This window comes from Cebus imitator, unplaced genomic scaffold (genome assembly GCF_001604975.1).
Source record: "Cebus imitator isolate Cc_AM_T3 unplaced genomic scaffold, Cebus_imitator-1.0 Scaffold238, whole genome shotgun sequence".
NCBI classification, from domain to species: domain Eukaryota; kingdom Metazoa; phylum Chordata; class Mammalia; order Primates; family Cebidae; genus Cebus; species Cebus imitator.
Window position 1 is genome coordinate 1,865,868 of NW_016107553.1, and position 18,812 is coordinate 1,884,679.

At 37.7% G+C, this 18,812-nt stretch overlaps 1 protein-coding gene across 4 annotated transcripts in view; it reads left to right on the top strand.

The window, feature by feature from the left end:
- The window catches only part of IDE (insulin degrading enzyme), a 127,086-nt gene that overhangs the window by 60,263 nt on the left and 48,011 nt on the right, over positions 1-18,812 (top strand). For 3 of the 4 annotated variants that reach the window (XM_017498187.2, XM_017498188.2, XM_037727732.1), the window contains 7 exons: positions 7,811-7,933; positions 9,710-9,822; positions 10,970-11,132; positions 11,662-11,754; positions 12,197-12,288; positions 13,337-13,417; positions 14,974-15,077. In XM_017498187.2, the coding sequence (XP_017353676.1) occupies positions 7,811-7,933; positions 9,710-9,822; positions 10,970-11,132; positions 11,662-11,754; positions 12,197-12,288; positions 13,337-13,417; positions 14,974-15,077 (769 nt within the window). Of the gene's footprint in view, positions 1-4,500; positions 4,633-7,810; positions 7,934-9,709; positions 9,823-10,969; positions 11,133-11,661; positions 11,755-12,196; positions 12,289-13,336; positions 13,418-14,973; positions 15,078-18,812 lie in introns of those variants that run through there. The other variant, XM_017498191.2, reaches the window with a different exon arrangement.

Here is an 18,812-nt window from a genome sequence, read left to right on the forward strand (position 1 = left end):
TTTTTTAAGTAGCGACAGGATTTCACCATGTTGGCCAGGCTGGTCTTAAACTCCCGACCTCAGGTGATTTGCCCGCCTCGGCCTCCGAAAGTGCTAGGATTATGCTGTGAGCCACTGTGCCCAGCCAGTGACATCTGTCTGTCTGCCTTTCCTTCCCTTTTTCCTTTCCTTTCCTCTTTCTTTTCTTTTTTTCCCTTCTTTTCTTTTTGACAGGGTTTTCCTCTGTCATTCAGGTTGGAGTGTGGTGGCATGATCTTGGCTCACTGCAGCCTCCATCTCCCCAGCTCAAACAGTTCTCCTGCCTCAGCCTCTGGATTAGCTGGGATTACAGAAATGTGCCCATCATACCTGGCTAGTTTTTGTATTTTTAGTAGAGGCAGGGTTTCACCATATTGCCCAGGCTGATCTCAAACTCCTGAGCTCAAGTGATTCGCCTGACTCGACTGCTATTTACTCTAGTATGCTTATTACAGGTTCATAGGATTATAAATATAAATGAGCCCATATTTTGTTTCTCTCAGTTGTCAAGTAATCTTTTAGTTCCCCTACATGTAAAATCCTCTAGAAAATGCAAAGAAGTGTAACCAGTATCATTACACTCAAGGTGCTGAAAGTTCAGTTGGGGAAGCAAAGCAAACGCAAGATTTCCTTGAGTATAATCTTAGCTTTGATTTTCTAGGATCATCATCTCTTCTTTTTTTTTCCCTCGTTTTTCTTGCTAATTTTTATCGAGTGCTGTCCTAAGCACTTTATTTGGATTATTTAATTTATAATAATTCTCACAGTAACCCTAGTAGGTAGTACTCTTACTATTTCCATCTTATATATGAGTAGATTAAGATTTAAGAGAAGATAATTAAATTGCCTGGGGTCCCTCAGCTTTTAAGTGCTGGAGCCAGGATCTGAGCCCAGATTTGGAGCTTTTAAATATTATTCTATTTTGCCTGTTTTAGCGGTACCCAGAATTTAATTCTTCAGGGTCTCAGAGGAGCTGCAGTTTCAGTTCTCCTAAAGTATAAGTAAGATTTCCTTTAGCAGAGGGAAGAGCCATTCAAGGGGAGAAAGAAAAGGAACTAATATTTATCATATGGGTACTAAGTGCTACACACTGGGTAGGTGTTCTGCTGCCAAATACCATCTCACTTAACCTTCACCATGATACTGAAATTTTATCATCACCTTTGACAGATGCCAAAAGTGATACTGAGAGAATAATTTGACTAATATTTTAGTCTTGCAGAGAGCACAGAGAGGAGAGAGATAGGGTGGTAGTGGAGCTATCTATATAGGTTATGGAATTCAGTATCACGTCAGTCTGAACTCAAAGCCTGTATTTTTCATGATAATAATTAGGTTGACCCCTAATGCAAAAGCGTGACATGAAGAAACCATGACATGCAAAACCATGACATGAAGAAGAGACTAAGGAATGAGCCTGACATCTTTTAGAGAACATGAAATGGGATAGTTTGAGTGTAACAAAGGATGCTTTTGCATAGAGAAGTAGGAAGGAACAGAATAGAAAAATAGAACCAAATGAAATTGTGGAATATGAACCAGAGGGTAGTTCAGTGACTCTTGATCCTGGGGTGAAGATAATTAACACACAAAATCAGACTCTAGTAAAAGTTCAATTACATTTTTCTCTCTTCCTTCCCACCCTATTTCCTCTCTCCTTTCCTTCACCTTTTTTAGTGAATAATTTAAAACATACACAAAAGCATGCAAAATACTATACTCTATGTGTGCATCACCCTATCCCTGACCAATTTTGTATGATCCACATTTCCATTCACCCTTTTGTATTATTTTGAAGATTCTAGATACCATTTTGCTCGTATTTCAGTATATATCTCTAAAAGATAACGATTCCTTTTTAAAAACATAAAAATATCATTATTGTTATTACCATTATCATCAAATATCCAGTTCGTGTTCAGATTTCTAGTGTTCTTATAAAAATCGTAATTTTTAAAGTTTATTTGAATCAGAGTCCAAATAAGGTTCAAATATTAGTGATTGTTTGATATGTCTTTTATTATTATTATTTTAATTTTTGTAGAGACAGGATCTCACTGTGTTGCCCAGGCTGGTCTTGAAATCCTAGCTTCAAGAGATCCTCCCTCCTTGATCACTCAAAGTGCCAGGACCCCAAAGCGAAATACCACACTAGCCTGATACGTGTTTTAAGTCTCTTTTTAGTTTATAGGTTCATTCTTCATCTCTTCCTCTACTCCTTCCCCTCACTCTCCTCCTAGAATTTATTTATTGAAGAATCAGGTTTGTTTTATCAAACTTCTCATAGCCTAGATTTTTTTGTTTACTACACCCCTAACAAGGTAGTTTAACACATTCCTCTGTCTTCTGTATTTCTACATATTAGCAGTTGGATATAGAGGCTTGATCAAATTTATGTTTGACCTTTTGATAAGACACTGTCATAGGTGGTGGTGTATTTTTCCATTGGGCATACAGTGGTCATTTATTTATGATGTTGCAGACATTGATTCTCAGTGCGTCACCTTCCTAATTTTGGTTCTTCTAATGCTAATTCTGTCATTCCATCTTTATTGATTAACTTTAGTACTGCTGTAAAATCTCCTTTTCTACTATTTGGCTAGTCGTGGTACAGTTGCCATAGGTATGGCGGGACAAATGCTTTAATTCCATTCCATTTATTTAACAATTTTCAAAATAATGAGTTGGTTAGTAAGCAGCCTTCAGTGGTGACTAACTTTATTTTAGTATCATATAAACTCATGGATATAAAAACATTTCATATATTTTAGTCCATGTAATCATTTATTGTTCCTTAAGCTTTTCCACGGATTTTGTTACTATCTTTTTTCCCCTTACTGGTATTTATGTCTATGAAAAACTAGAAACTTACTGAAAACAAGAGCTGGACCAGTCAAGTGTAGGAGTATATTCTGGTGATATTTAAGAGGTTTTCGCTTAAAGTCCCCTCTTATAACTCATACCTTATACTTGCATATACTTATTCAGCTACAGAGGAATTGCCAGTTTAAATTTTGTGGAAAAATTCACATATATCAAAAGGCTTAGTCTCTCACTTCTAGCATTTTTAGAAGATTGCTATAGCAAGAAGAAAGGGCTTTATTTTTATTTATTTTTCTTTTTTGAGATGGAGTCTCACACTCTTGCCTGGGCTGGAGTGCAATGGTGCAATCTCGGCTCACTGCAACCTCTGTCTCCTGGGTTCACATGATTCTCCTGCCTCAGCCTCCCAAGTAGCTGGGATTACAGGCGCACACCACCACACCTGGCTAATTTTTTGTATTTTTAACAGTGATGGGGTTTCACTGCGTTGGCCAGAATGGTTCCGAACTCCTGACCTCGTGATCTGCCCACCTCAGCCTCCCAAAGTGCTGGGATTACAGGCATGAGCCACCACACCCGGCCAAAAGGGCTTTAAAAAAAAAAAAGTTTATAATAATTTCAAGTAACTAGCTATGTTAGGTATGTTAGTCTAACTTTCAGGATTTTGGGTTTTCAGAGAACGTATAAAATTATCATGGGTTGTAACTATCAGGTTGACCTTTCCCTGAGAACCATACTGTCGTAGACACCTCTGGTTTCTAAAACATATCTAAAACTTCAAACTCATTCCTTCTCAGAGTAAGAAATATATATTGCTGGCTTCAGAATTTTCCAGGAAAATAAATTTTATTCTCTTGAAAATCAGCATTCGTATACATTAGTACTGAGTTTGTAAGCTTTAGTATTCTAAACATAATTTAAAATAGTTATTAAAATGAAAATATAAAGTCGCATTTACTGGATTTTACAATTTACCAACCCCTCTTCACATCCATTATTACATTTCTTAGGCGTCACAAAACCCCATGTTAATATTGAGTAATTATTGTCTAACAGATGCTATGCTGAACCTTAGCATGGATTATTTATTTATTTTTCTTGAGATGGAATCTTGCTCTGTTGCCCAGGCTGGAGTGCAGTGGCTTGATCTCAGCTCACTGCAACCTCTACCTTCCAGGTTCAAGCAATTCTCATGCCTCAGCCTCCCTGAGTAGCTGGGCGTATAGCCGTGCAGGACCATGCCTGGCTAATTTTTGTGTTTTTAGTAGAGATGGGGTTTTGCCATGTTGGCCAGGCTTATCTTGAACTCCTCACCTCAGGCGATCTGTCCACCTCCCAATGTGTTGGGATTACAGGCGTGAGCCACTGCGCCCAGCGGATTATTTACATTTTAATTCTCACAGCAATCTATGAGGTTGATTCTCTTATTATTCCCATTCATGAATAAGTAAACTGGGGCTTAAGAGAGGTTAATAAACTTGCCTGTGTCTCACAGCTAGGAAATGAAGGAGAGTCAGGGATTGAGCCCTTCCTTGCTCTTACCAACTGGACATGTATACATATTATCCGTATTTTACAGATGAAATAAATGATCCCTTGGAGATACTTGGAGACCTTTCCAAGGTTGCTTAATTAGCACATGATGGAGTCAGGACAAGAATCCCTGAATTCCCAAATGCCAAGGCAGTGTTCTCTCCTAGCAGGCCTAGAGTGGAAGGGTCACAGTAGGTGAGCAACCCTGATCTTCCATTCACTGCTGGAGCTCACCTGGATGGCAACAGAGCCAGAAAGGTAGGATTCAACATTTTAGTACAAGTAGCAGCATTTTAATTTAACATAAATGACCCAGCTGAATGAGCATAAAATTAGGACAGTATGTGTCTAGAGACTGAACTGGTATTTATTATCCCAGCCTTATTCACATTGTTCTCCATACGTGGATTCTTAGGTGTTGTGGGGGCAGTCATCTGGACCATTTACTCAGCTTCTTCCTTACCTAGTCACAATTTCTATTTTTTCCCTTGGGGAATACGTCTTTTTGTTTCACGATACACTGAGAAGCCAAGAGTCCATCCTACAATTGAATTGTAACAGCAGTGTTGTTTATTTTCTGTTACTTATTCAGTAAGTGTTAAGTACTTTAATATTTTTACAGATTAGTAATGTAGTGTAAGCAGTGGATTATTCATTTTCTTTGCCGTATTGTATTCCATTGTGGTCCTTTGGTACATTTTAATATGGCATTTTCAGTATTTGCAAATGAGCTGTGCCTTACTGCGTTTGAGCATGCACCTTCTTTATCTTTGTGTTTTAAAATGGACCTAAAGATAAAGGGACAGGATTAGAATGGTGAGATATTCAAGAACTTCAAAATAAAGGCAAATGAACCAGAGTTAGTCAACTCGAAATAAGTGTTAAGTTCTAGATGGAGGCCAGGATTTTGGTCTTTGTAAAGTTTGAGTTTGTGTGTATGTTTTTAACCAGGATATTTACTAGATCATGAATAGGCAAGTCATGTTACATTTAGACTAAAAATCTGATGTTGATCTAACATTGTTGAAATAAAAATTTCTCCAAACTTGGGTATCGCAATGTGTCAGTCTTAGTTCACGTATTTTAGAAATCTGAGCTTGGCAGTGTAAAGGACTAAGGAGCTTAAGCAAAAGTCCCTCTGGAACTGTGGCTCTTAGAATTTCATTTAGTAGAAAAGAGAGGCACCATCAATACTCAAATTTCACCTTGATATGAGAGAACTTCAAACATTCTCCAGCAGAAGGCTTTTTTTTTTCCCCTCAAGGAGTTAGGACTATGCACCTAAGGGCACCTGGCCCCTTCAGGTAGAGTGAGAGAATGTCTCAGAACCTCTCTGGGCAGAAAAGCAGACCTGAAATTAAACAGGGTCTTATTATTATTATTATTATTATTTTCAGACGGAGTCTCACACTGTCATCCAGGCTGGACTGAGTGGCACGATCTTGGCTCACTGCAGTCTCTGCCTCCTGGTTTCAGGTGATTCTCATGCCCCATTGAGTAGGTGGGATATAGGCTGGCCACCATGCCTGTCTAATTTTTATATTTTTAGTAGAAGTGTTTCACCATGTTTGCTAGGCTGGTCTTGAACTTCTGGCCTCAAGTGATGCACCTGTCTTGGCCTCCCAAATACTGGGATTACAGGCATGAACCACTGTGCCCAGCTGGTAATACTGGTCTTTAGTGAGAAATGGAGAAGACTAATTAAGAACCTAGAGCCAACCTGGGCAACACAGAGAGACCCTGGTTCTACCAAAAAAAAAAAAAAAAAAAAAAAAAAAAAAAAAAAAAAAAAAAAAAAAAAAAAAAAAAAAAAAAAAAAAAAAAGCTGGATGTGATGGTAAATGCCTGTGGTCTGAGCTACTATGGAGGCTGAGGTAGAAGGATCACTTGACCTCAGGACATCAAGGCTGCAGTGAGCTGTGATTACACTACTGCAGTCTAGCCTGGGCAACAGAGTAAGACCCTGTCTCAAAAACAAAAACACCTGGAAACTTGGATGATAGGCTACTTCTAGTGAGTATCATGCATATGGTTACTTTGTGACTAGGAAAAGGTTAATGAGTTAAGGTTAAGATTACTTGCTAGGCTGTTTCTTGCACACTCTCTTCAGTGGATCTGTTGATTCAAGCATTCTGGGACATGAATCTTGACTCAGTGCTATGCAGCACTGCAGAGCTAAAGACTGAATTTGAGAGTGCCATCTGGTGGCTCTCTGTAGACATTTAGTTTCATGCAAAAAGGACTTTCCCAATGCCCATATATTAGATGCTATAAAAACACAAGAAAAAAAACTAAACCACATCAAGAACATACTCTACCATAGTTTTATCTCTGCAGAAGAAAGACAGGATCTCACTTAGTAGTGTAATTAGAAACAATATAAAAGTTGTTATGCCAGGATCTTAGGATATTTCTGGTCAAGATACCATTTTGGAGAGACACTGATCATTGGAATTTCATCTCCCAGTCCCTAATTTGCAAGGTATTATTTAGAGAATTTGACTATTTGTTTTTTATTTGTATATTTTACCCTACTTGAATTAATTATAAAGATTTCATGGGAGCTGTTAGTGGTACACCACATATATCGCTGGAGAGTTATAAAAATAGCACTGCATCCTATTTTTGCCAGTCTAGATCACATCTGTGAGAATTCACATCACAAATTTAATACTTTGGCCCAAAATAGTAAATTTCTTTCCACAAGTAACTTGGCAATTTCCGAAAAAATCCCAGAGTGACTGTTCAATTAATCATGGAGTACATAGGGAGTTGAAAATTAAAATAAGCATGAATGGAGGCCATGTGGATCTTATTTTGTCTTTTAAGCACTTGTAAAACCTACTATCTCATAGGGATTTTGAGATATATATATATATGTATATATTTATTTATTTTATTTTATTTTATTTTTTTTTTTTTGAAACAAAGTCTCACTCTGTCACCCAGGCTGGAGTGCAGTGGTGTGATCTTGGCTCATTGCAACCTCCACCTCCTGGTTCAAGTGATTCTCATGCCTCAACCTCCCGACTAGCTGAGACTACAGGCGCCCGCCACCATGCCCAGCTAATTCTGTATTTTTAATAGAGAGGGGGTTTCACCATGTTGGTCAGGCTGGTCTCAAATTCCTAACCTCAGGTGTTCGAGGCCTGCCTTGGCCTCCCAAAGTGCTGGGACTACAGGTGTGAGCCACTACACCCGGCCAAGAAGTATAATTTTTATAAGACACTTTTAGTTCAGTAGGGAAGACTATAGTTTAAAACGGAGCTAGTTTGTACTTTATTATCCTGTTTATTCACTTGATATTCAAATAAATTTAACTTATGTGTAGTAGAACTCTGTTTTTAACATTTATCTTATAGTAATATCAGTGATAATTAAAAAACTTTAAAGTATGTTTTGCTTTTTCTAAGAAATGCCTTTTCTTCCTTTCCAGGTAACAAATACACTCTGGAGACTAGACCAAACCAAGAAGGCATTGATGTAAGACAAGAACTACTGAAATTCCATTCTACTTACTATTCATCCAACTTAATGGCTGTTTGTGTTTTAGGTCGAGGTAAGAACCCTAACAACTTTTTATAGAATTGGATAGTGTAAACTCTTTGTGTTGGCTTTTTCAAAGTATTAGAAGATGGATATAAGATAGAACTGCCTCTTTGCTCAGAGTCTTTTGAAAATGATCTACTTGTTAGAGAATATGTAGTTGGGGATTTTTATGTCTAAATCATTGTGTTCCCAAAAGAAGTTTAAATGGAGTTTGGAAAAAAATACAAATTATTACAGTAATTGGTGCTCTACTTATATAAAAGCAAGGCAAGCCCAGCCTGGGCAACATAGTAAGACCATGTCTCTACCAAAAAAAAAGAAAATTTTTTTTTTTTTTTTAATTAGCAGGATGTAGTAGTCTGCACCTATAGTCCTAGCTGCTAGAGAGGCTGAGGGAGGAAGATCGCTTGAGCCCAGGAGTTAAAGGCTGCCATGGGCTGTGACTACACCACTGCACTCCAGCCTGGGTGGCAGAGAGAGAGATCCCATGTAGAAAACACAAAAAGGAAAAAGATTGGCAGATTCTCCGCAAAAATCTACTTACACTAACTTACACCAGCCTCCACTTATACCAGCCTGGGCAACGTGATGAAACCCCATCTCTACTAGAAATACAAAAATGAAGCTGGGCACAGTGGCTCACGCTTATAATCCCATCACTCTGGGAGGCTGAGTCAGGTGGATTACCTGAAGTCAGGAGTTTGAGACCAGCCTGGCCAACATGGTGAAATCTCATCTCTACTAAAAATACAAAGATTAGCCATGTGTGGTGGCACACACCTGTGGTCCCAGCTACTCAGGAGGCTGAGGCACAAGAATCACTTGAACCTGGGAGGTGGAAGATGCAGTGAGCAGAGATTGCGCTGCTTTACTCCAGCCTAGGCAACAGAGCAACACTCTGGGAAGGAAGAAGAAGAAGAAGTACTGAAGTGAGGCTGGGCTTGGTGGTTCACATTTATAATCCCAGCACTTTAGGAAGCTGAGATGGGTGGATCACCTGAGGTCAGGAGTTTGAGAACAGCCTGACCAACATGGTGAAACCCTATCTCTACTAAAAATATAAAAATTAGTCATGTGTGGTGGCTCACATCTGTAATCCCAGCTACTCGGGAGGCTGAGGTAGGGGAATCGCTTGAACCCAGGAGGTAGAGGTTGCAGTGAGCCAAGTTTGTGCCACTGCACTCCAGCCTAGGCAACAGAGTGAGACTCTGTCTCAAAAATAAATAAATAATAGCTGGGTGTAGTGGAGCACACCTATAGTCACAGCTACTTGAGAGGCTGAAGCACAAGACTCACATGAGAATCATTTGAACCCAACAGACGGACGTTACAGTGAGCCTAGGTTGCACCACTGCACCACTGCATTCCAGCCTGGGTGACAGAGTGAGACCTTGTCTCAAAAAAAAAAAAAAAAGAAAAAGCCAATCACTTAGAAACTTCTAACATCTGACACACTGGGCTTAAACTATCTATTTACAAGCTGAATGTTACATTTTGTCTGCTTGTAGTTCAGTATATATGTCTGTTAGGAATCATAGTTTTCCAAATGCAATTAATTATTGTTTCTAATATTTGTTTTAATTTTATTATAATATTTGTGAAATAACATTGTGATTATTTGTGAATAATTGTTTAAAGTATAAAGAGATAGGTGTGAGGCATAATCATTTTCACATTTTCCTTTTAATGGTACTGAGACTTCTCAGGAGATCCTAAGATTTTAAGCACTCCCTGTAGTATCCTATGATTTGCTTAAGTTCTGTTTTTCTTGTCTGTTTTCTTATAGAATCTTTAGATGAATTGACTAATCTGGTGGTAAAGTTATTTTCTGAAGTAGAGAACAAAAATGTCCCATTGCCAGAATTTCCTGAACACCCTTTCCAAGAAGAACATCTTAAAGTAAGTGCATAAATTTTGGTATTTTGTCTTAATTTATAAACATGATATATACCTAGTTTACCATCAAACAGGTGAAAATTTTTGGAGGTTTCATTATTTATGTAGTTTTTTTTTTTTTTTTTTAAGCAGTCTCGCTTTGTCATCCAGGCTGGAGTACAGTGGTATGATCATGGCTCACTGAAGCCTCAACCTCCCTGGCTCAATGAATTCTCCCACCTCAGCCTTCTGAGTAGTTGGGACTACAAGCACACACTACCACACCTGGTTATTTTTAGTAGAGACAGGTTTCACTATGTTGCCTTGACTGATCTTGGACTCCTGATCTCAAGTGACACGCCTGCCTCAGCCTCCCAAAGTGCTAGGATTATAGGCGTGAGCCACTGCACCCAGCCCCTATGTAGTTTTCCTTTTGTTTCTGTTTTTTTTGTGTGTGTTTTTTTTGACACAGAATCTCACTCTATCATCCAGGCTGGAGCGCATTGGTGCTATCTCAGCTCCCTGCAACCTCTGCCTCCCGGGTTCAGGCAATTCTCCAGTCTCACCCTCCTGAGTAGCTGGGACTACAGGTGTGTGCCACTGTGCCCAGCTAATTTTTGTATTTTTAGTAGAAATGGGGTTTCACCTTCTTGGCCAGGCTGAGGTCAAACTCCTGACCTCAGGTGATCTGCCTGCCTTGGCCTCCCAAAGTGCTGGGATTTCGGGTGTGATCCACCACACCCGGCCCCTTTGTGGTTTTAAATATTTGTCAGGATAATCAGATCAGTCTCACATTTATTAGGATCATGAATCACCAAAAGCATATCAATATGGTCTGGTCTTTACACGCTAAAAGGAGTTTTGGTAACTGTAGTCTTAACATTGACTGTTGAAACTGCTACCCAGTACCTGAAGATAAGCATTCAAAGCTATTAATATTTAGCTGCATAATTCAGGGGGTAAAACATGGACTATATACCAACTGTAATGAAATTCCACTAAGAGAATGTTGAGTCATTTTTTCTATGTGGTCAGTGTATGATTTTCTGTGGCAGTTGATTTGCTCTTAAATTTGGGATTCTTCCACAAAAGTCATGATTCTTCGTAGTTTAGAAATATTTTCTTCAGTAGGAGTTGTATATAGCTAATCTCCGTGATTTGTTTTCTTCAGCAACTGTACAAAATAGTACCCATTAAAGATATTAGGAATCTCTATGTGACATTTCCCATACCTGACCTTCAGAAATACTACAAATCAAATCCTGGTCATTATCTTGGTCATCTCATTGGGCATGAAGGTCCTGGAAGTCTGTTATCAGAACTTAAATCAAAAGGTAAGTCTTCTGGGCAGCAGCTTCTGAGTGTCCACCACATCTTTTCACTTTGGCTCTCATTTTCTTCTGAATATTATTCTATGAAGGAACATTCTTAGATGAGAGCATTTTGGGTTAGTGAGTGAGGTAGTGGTTGTTGGCATGCTCTTGTTTTTTTTTTTGTTTGTTTTTTTCCCTTATTTAGATAGAGACGAGGTTTTGCCATTTTGCCCAGGCTGGTCTCAAACTCCTGGTCTCAAGCGATCCGCCTGCCTTGGCCTCCCAGAGTACTGGGATGACAGGGGTGAGCCACTATGCCCAGCCAGTAGGCTACTCTTGATTGGGAATTGATTCGAGGAATCTTCAGGAAAGCCCTCACTTCTGCAGCATCTGAAACTGCTTTTCTGAACTGATTTTTTCCCCCAATCTTTTTTGTAAGAGGTTCATTCCGATATCTTAGAAACATACAGTATAAATTTTAAAAAATTTTCTTATCTTGAAAGAAGCCACACATGCATTCAATCATGTTGATTTCCTTTGAATGTTGCAGGCTGGGTTAATACTCTTGTTGGTGGGCAGAAGGAAGGAGCCCGAGGTTTTATGTTTTTTATCATTAATGTGGACTTGACTGAGGAAGGATTGTGTAAGTATTGATTCACCTTTTTGCTTTTGAATGAAAATTTACTTTCTATGATTTTTTTAACTTCATGCTGTGAATCTGTTGTTTATGTTGAAAGATATAACATTTTAATTCATACAACTTATCCGTTGTATTTTTCATATGTAAGTTGGCCTTTGTTTCATGGATGATTCTTCTTCCCCTTAACTGATCATTATGTTGCACTTGTTAAACGTGTACTTAGCTTTTTATTTGCTCATTTACTATCCCAACACCCTTTCTGTCACATATCCCTGAGCCCAGAGGGCCATGTGTGTGGGACACCTAAAACCAGTCTCAGGGAGGTAAGGACTCCATTTTCTAAGAGGGACCATCTTCCGCTTACCTGACTTTACCTTAGGAGTGAGCTCACTGCTTTGAAGGATTCAAGGACTGAATGGTTTTTAAGTGTGCCCCTTTTTTCCAGTACATGTTGAAGATATAATTTTGCACATGTTTCAATACATTCAGAAGTTACGTGCAGAAGGACCTCAAGAATGGGTTTTCCAAGAGTGCAAGGTACTTTTGTTTCACCAAAATTTTTCTTAAGGAATCAATTTTTCAAGAACAAATACATGTGAATTAATTTAAATGTAAGGCCCAGTTAAACTTTTAAAGTTTTTTTCCTAATTGAACTCTAAAATTTTGCAATGTATAATAGTATTAGTTAAGGCTTAGTTGTACTAGTCTGATTTGCTATTTGGGGCACAACTAAGGGGTAAGGCATCATGTAGCTGTTTTTAGGATGGAAAAGGGAAGAAATCAAATTGCTTTTCCATCCCTCAGAAGAAAACCAGCAGTTTCTTGAGCTGGAATCTGTCAGGGATTATGCTACTCCCTGCCTGAAGCTGCATGAGCTCTGTCATTTTCAGATCTGTAGCAAACTCTCTAAGAAGTAATGAATTGCTTTATGTATGATTGTGTTATTAAATAAAAGTGATTTTATTATGTATGTATGAGAAGAGCCTGGCTTTTTTTTTCTTTTGCATAAAATAAATGATGTTTGTCTTTCACATTTTTAAAAGCCTTTTTAAAAAGGGTTTTTAAAAACATGTACTTTATATTTAAAGCTTATCAAGATTCTCAAATGTATTTTAGAATGAGAAACATCTTCTTTAACTAGATAAAAGTTTAAAGGTATAATCTCTCTGCTTCTGAAAATTATGGTAATAACTCCTACTCTGTGTGCTGTTCTCTGAATGAGTCACCAAAATCATCTATGGTGGAATTGTTGAATCTCACAAACTTCTTTCACACAGTTTTTCTAAATTCTTTGGCTACCAGTTTCAACAACTTAGGCTATAGAATCATATCCTGTATTCCTTATTTTCACCAAAAATTGTTTACCTATTTTGCTTTTGGTTTTAAGCCTAGGTTGATGGATTAAATTTTATACACATTAAGAAATTTTTAAAATATTCCATACATTTCTAAATCAAGCATAGCCATTTTTTCAGAAAGTCTGATAAAGTTAAATATGGAGTAGAAAGTTTATAGTGCAAGTCAAACACTTAAAAGTTTCTAAGTAAGGGTGGACATATCTAATTGGATTAACTTTCTGTTTTAGGACTTGAATGCTGTTGCTTTTAGGTTTAAAGACAAAGAGAGGCCACGGGGCTACACATCTAAGATTGCAGGAATATTGCATGTAAGTTTGTTGTCATTTTACTGTATACATTGGTGTATAAAGTATTTCAGCAATCTTGCATATATTATTTTCAGTAATAAGTTATTGAAATTAAAGCTGAAGTATAAAACTTTAAACTTTGTAGCAACAGGGCAAATTTAGAAGTCAAGATATGTTTAAATTCTTAATTTTCATAATCCTGAAATTTATTTTCCATATTTTATTAAGTAGGCATTTTGCTTATTGGCTTTAAATATATTTCAGTTCTACAGCATGTCAAGTGCTACTCTGTGAAAGCTATCAGTCATTTACTTTTTAAAATTTCCATTGCTACCATCCTAGTCTCAGCTATCATTATTTCTTGCTTGGGCTACCATGATAATACTCTTTGACTTGGGATCCCTATTTTCCTCTTGGTCCCCATTGTAGTTTATTTTTCCAGCTTCGGTGATCTTTTGAAAACTAAAATCTTAATGTTTCACTCCTCTGTTTAAATTCCTTCAGTGGTTTCCTAACAGAATTGGCATAAAATGCAAAATTTTCCTTGGCCTACAAAGTGATGTGGCCCCAGCCTATCTGGCCATCTTCCATACCACTGTCCAACCCACCTCTCCCATTTGCATTTCACTCCACCTGTATTGGCTCTCTAATTTTCAAGCATTAAGTTTATTCCTCCCTCTTAAGTTCTTTCCATTGCTATTTTCTCTACATGAAACACTCTTCTATCTGATCTTTGTCTGACTAGGTTCTTATCATTTGAGTCTCCACTCAGATTTCTTCTCCTCAGGGAGAACTTCTCTGACCTCCCAATCTAAAATAATGCCCCTGCCCTTTTTTTTAAAATTGTTTTCATAGCACCTGTCACTAAAATTACAATATTTATTTATTGTCTGCCTCCCTCCCAATTAGAATGTCTGTGTACTTCTTGGAGGATAAAGGATTTAATGTGTCTTACCTACAGTTGTATCCATAGTTCGTGGAACAGTGCCTGGCACAGAGTAGATGTTCATTAAATATTTATTGAATGAATGAATCAGTCAGTGTGTCTCAGTATATTGGAAGTTGCTCTTACCAAGAAGCATCTTCTGCATTATTTTTCTACACTGGCCAAAAATAGAAGCAATTTTTTTCCGCAACAACTTTCTAAATGTTTGTCTAATTTCTTTCATAGAAATTTAAGAGGAAATTCTGTTCATAAAAATGTGTGTACTTTGTATTAAAAATCCTGTAGGTGTCAACATTTCACTATCAAATTTTCTTCATTAACAACTATTCAGTTTTTAACCAGAAATATTCATGGTTTTCCCTGAAAGAAATGTGATTTTGCTCTATGTAATGTAAGTATGTCTGGGATTAACAGTGTTTTTGGCAGAATTATCAAACAATATGAAACTGCTTAACAATGTGGTAGGAAAGAAAAAACAATTTAAGGCGACAGAAAATTTTTCCAATGGAGCACAATTTAATTGAAGGGAGAAAGAGTATACAGTAATGAATTCAATGTGTTACATATCTGCTTTAATAAACTCTTTAGTAGCCTTGTATATTTTATTTATTTATATTTTCCTTTTTAAAAGTATTATCCCCTAGAAGAGGTGCTAACAGCGGAATATTTACTGGAGGAATTTAGACCTGACTTAATAGAGATGGTTCTCGATAAACTCAGACCAGAAAATGTCCGGTGAGTCACCATACAGATTTTATTATTATACACTAAAATTTCAATAATAACTAGAATCTGAAAAATTTGAAATTGTGAATAAAATGCTTTTAAACATTTTATCAAGCATGATTACAAAAGTAGAGAATAGTATAATGAAGCAACACCAAGCTTCAACCATTAATACATGGCCAGTTTTTTAATCTATACCCATCCCTCTTCAGTCATCCTCCTTCCACCCTGGATTATTTTGAGGCAATATCTCTAAAAGATGAGGACATTTTTAAAAACAAATATAAGGCTGGGCATGGTGGCTCATACTTGTAATCCCAGCACTTTGGGAGGCTGAAGTGGGCGGATCCCTTGAGGTCAGGAGTTTGAGGTCAGCCTGACCAACAAGGAGAAACCCCATCTCTGCTAAAAGTACAAGATTAGCTGGGTGTGGTGTCACATGCCTGTAATCCCTCCCAGCTACTTAGGAGGCTGAGGCAGGAGAATCACTTGAACCCGGGAGGTGGAGGTAGGTTGTGGTCAACCAAGATCACACCATTGCACTCCAGCCTGGGCAACCAAGAGCAAAACTCTGATAATATAATTTTATTATCATAAGTAAAATAGAATAATAAACTGTCTTAACCTGGCTTTATTCTAACTCAAAGCCCCAAAGTATCAGCCCACCTATCTAGCTCATGTAAGCAAGTGAAAGTACCCTTTTTTGCTTAAGCCACAGTAAAGATTACAATCTCAGAATCCTCCTGATTGACCAGTGGTCAACCAGGAAATCAGAAGTTCAAACTCTTACAGTAGCAGAGGTATTCTTGCTAGAGGAAAATAGTCACTAAAGTGCTTATGAGCCACAATATGATAGTCCTCCCTTAAAACTGAATTTCATCTATGTTTTCTAAAGTCAAATGATAGAACGAATATAATTGAATGATGCATTTTACATTTTTAATTTTTCTCCTAGGGAAGTATTTTTGAAATTCTGGCAATTTGGTGATTGGGAAAATATGCTTTTTGGAACAGTTGTTTTATGAATAAAATCAACAATGTGATAGAACTTTTTGAAGAAAAAATCTTTTTGGGTTGGGTGCAGTGGCTCACACTTGTAATCCTGGAACTTTGAGAGGCTGAGGTGGGCTCATCAGCTGAGGTCAGGAGTTCGAGACCAGCCTGATGAACATGGAGAAACCCCATCTCTACTAAAAATACAAAATTAACCGGGTGTGGTGGCACATGCCTGTAATCCCAGCTACTCAGGAGGCTGAGGCAGGAGAATCACTTGAACTCGGGAGGAGGAGGTTGCAGTGAGCTGAGATTGCACCATTGCACTTCCAATCTGGGCAACAAGAACAAAACTCTTAAAAAAAAAAAAAAAAAAAAAACCTTTTTGACAGAACTTTTCTATCAAAGTATTTTCCTAGTTACCATTGTTTGAACTTTTCCAGACATATTATCAAAGATTCATTAGCTATAATTGCATATATATGATTTTCACTCTACTGTTTAGGTTGAGAACAATAATTAATGTCTTCTAATGTTCAGGTGGGCTTGGCCTAGCTATTGTCACTTCTAGGTGGTTGATGACTTTCTTCTAGGAAATGCTGTTAGCCAGATTTTACCTGATCTCGTGCTAGGATTCAGTTAAATATTCTGTTTTTTTTTTTGGGAAGCCAAGGCAGGAGGATCACTTGAGCCTAGGAGTTAAAGACCAGCCTGAGCAACATAGTGAGAGCCCATCTCTATTTTTAAAAGTTTTAGTAATTTTTTATGTTATGATAGAGTGTTTGGGTGAGTACAGATAATTATCTAGCTTCAGGAACAATTTTTTATAGAGATAGCATCTTACTGTGTTGCCCAGGCTGATCACAAACTCCTGACCTCAAACAATGCAGCTCAGCCTCCCAAAGTGCTAGGATTATAGCCATGAGCCACTGTGCTCAGCCTAAAATTTCTTCTTTTCTTTTTTCTCTTTTTTAAAAAATTATTATTGTTTGATGAGCCTAAAATTTTTAAATTGGAATAAGATACCATGGTTTTGAGGTTTAAAAAATATATTAAGGGTCAAAATTTAGAAGTATTTTTCAATGAAAATAACATGAAATTATGTAGAAATTAAACTTCTGGTTTGATGTACCCAGTTATAACAGGTCACAATGTTTCCTACTCAGTTTCTTACCAATATTATAAGCCTCCAGTTGTTGCCTAATCCTTAATTACTCAAGAATTGATTATGATACAGAAAATCATATTGAAAAATTAGAGGAAGTTACCGAAAGCTGTGAATTACATTTGAGATTGGTGAGTTGATCATTCTGCCTTTAACAGCAAATGCTGTTTTTCAACTCTAGATAATTTAACTACTGAGGAATTGAAAAATGAAGAAATATTCCCTTTTCCATTCAGTGAACAACAGAGAAAATTGTAAATTAAATATTTGTATAACCGAATATTTTAAGCTATTTATGCCTAATGTAGTCTATTGGGGGATGGGGAGATACAGTTCACATAATATAAATGGTTTAAATTGATATATGTACCAATAACATGGTTACATATGTAGAAAATCCTAAGGAATCTTCATTCCCATGCAAAAATCTGGAACTAATAAGTGAATTCAGCACAGTCACAGGTGGGAAGGTCAATATACAAAAATTAAGTGCATTTCTATATATAGCAACAAAAAAGTAGAAAATTAAAAGAAATATTGGCAGTGGCAACAAAAACATAACATTACTAGGAATGAGTTTAACCAAAGATATCAAGACCTCCACATAAAAAACTAAGAACAGTAGAAGAGAGCAAACAGTAGCCAAGAAAAATGAAAGAAGACCGAAATAAATGGAGAAGCATAGTATATTCATAAATTAGGAGACTTGATATTATTAATATGTTAGTTCTCTCCAATATGATTCATAGACTTAATGTAATCATAACCAAAATCTTGGTAGGCTTTTTTTCTTTTTCTTCTTTGTCGTTATTTATTTAGAGACAGGGTCTTGCATTGTCACCCAGGCTGGCGTGTAGTGGCGGGATCATAGCTCACTGCAGCCTTGACCTCTTGGGCTTTAGTGATCCTCCTGCCTCAGCTTCCTGAGTAGCTGGGACTACAGATGCAAGCCACTATGCCTGTATAATTTTTTTTTTTTTTTTTTTGAGATGGAGTTTTAGCCTCATCACCCAGGCTGGAGTGCAATGGTGGGATCTCAGCTTACAGCAACCTCCACCTCCCAGGTTCAAGCGGTTCTCCTGCCTCAGCCTCTCGATTAGCTGGGATTACAGGCACCTGCCACTATGCCTGGCTAAGTTTTGTATTTTTAGTAGAGACGGGGTTTCAACATGTTGACCAGGCTGGTCTTGCCTGACCTCAGGTGATCTGCCCACCTCAACCTCCCAAAGTGCTGGGATTACAGGTGTGAACCAGCATACCCGGCCTTTTTTTTTTTTTTTTTCCTGAGAAGGAGTCTTGCTCTGTTGCCCAGGCTGGTATGTAATGGCACAATATCGGCTCACTACACCCTCTGCCACCCGCCTCCTGAGTAGCTGGGATTACAAGTGCATACCACCAAGGCTAACTTCTGTATTTTTAGTAGAGATGGGGTATACCATGTTGGTCAGGCTGGTCTCAAACTCCTGACCTCGTGATCCACCTGTCTTCCAAAGTGCTGAGATTATAGGTGTTAGCCACCATGCCCAGCAACCCCCCCCCTTTTTTTTTTTTTTTTAAAGACAGAGTCTTTACTTGTTTTAAAAAAA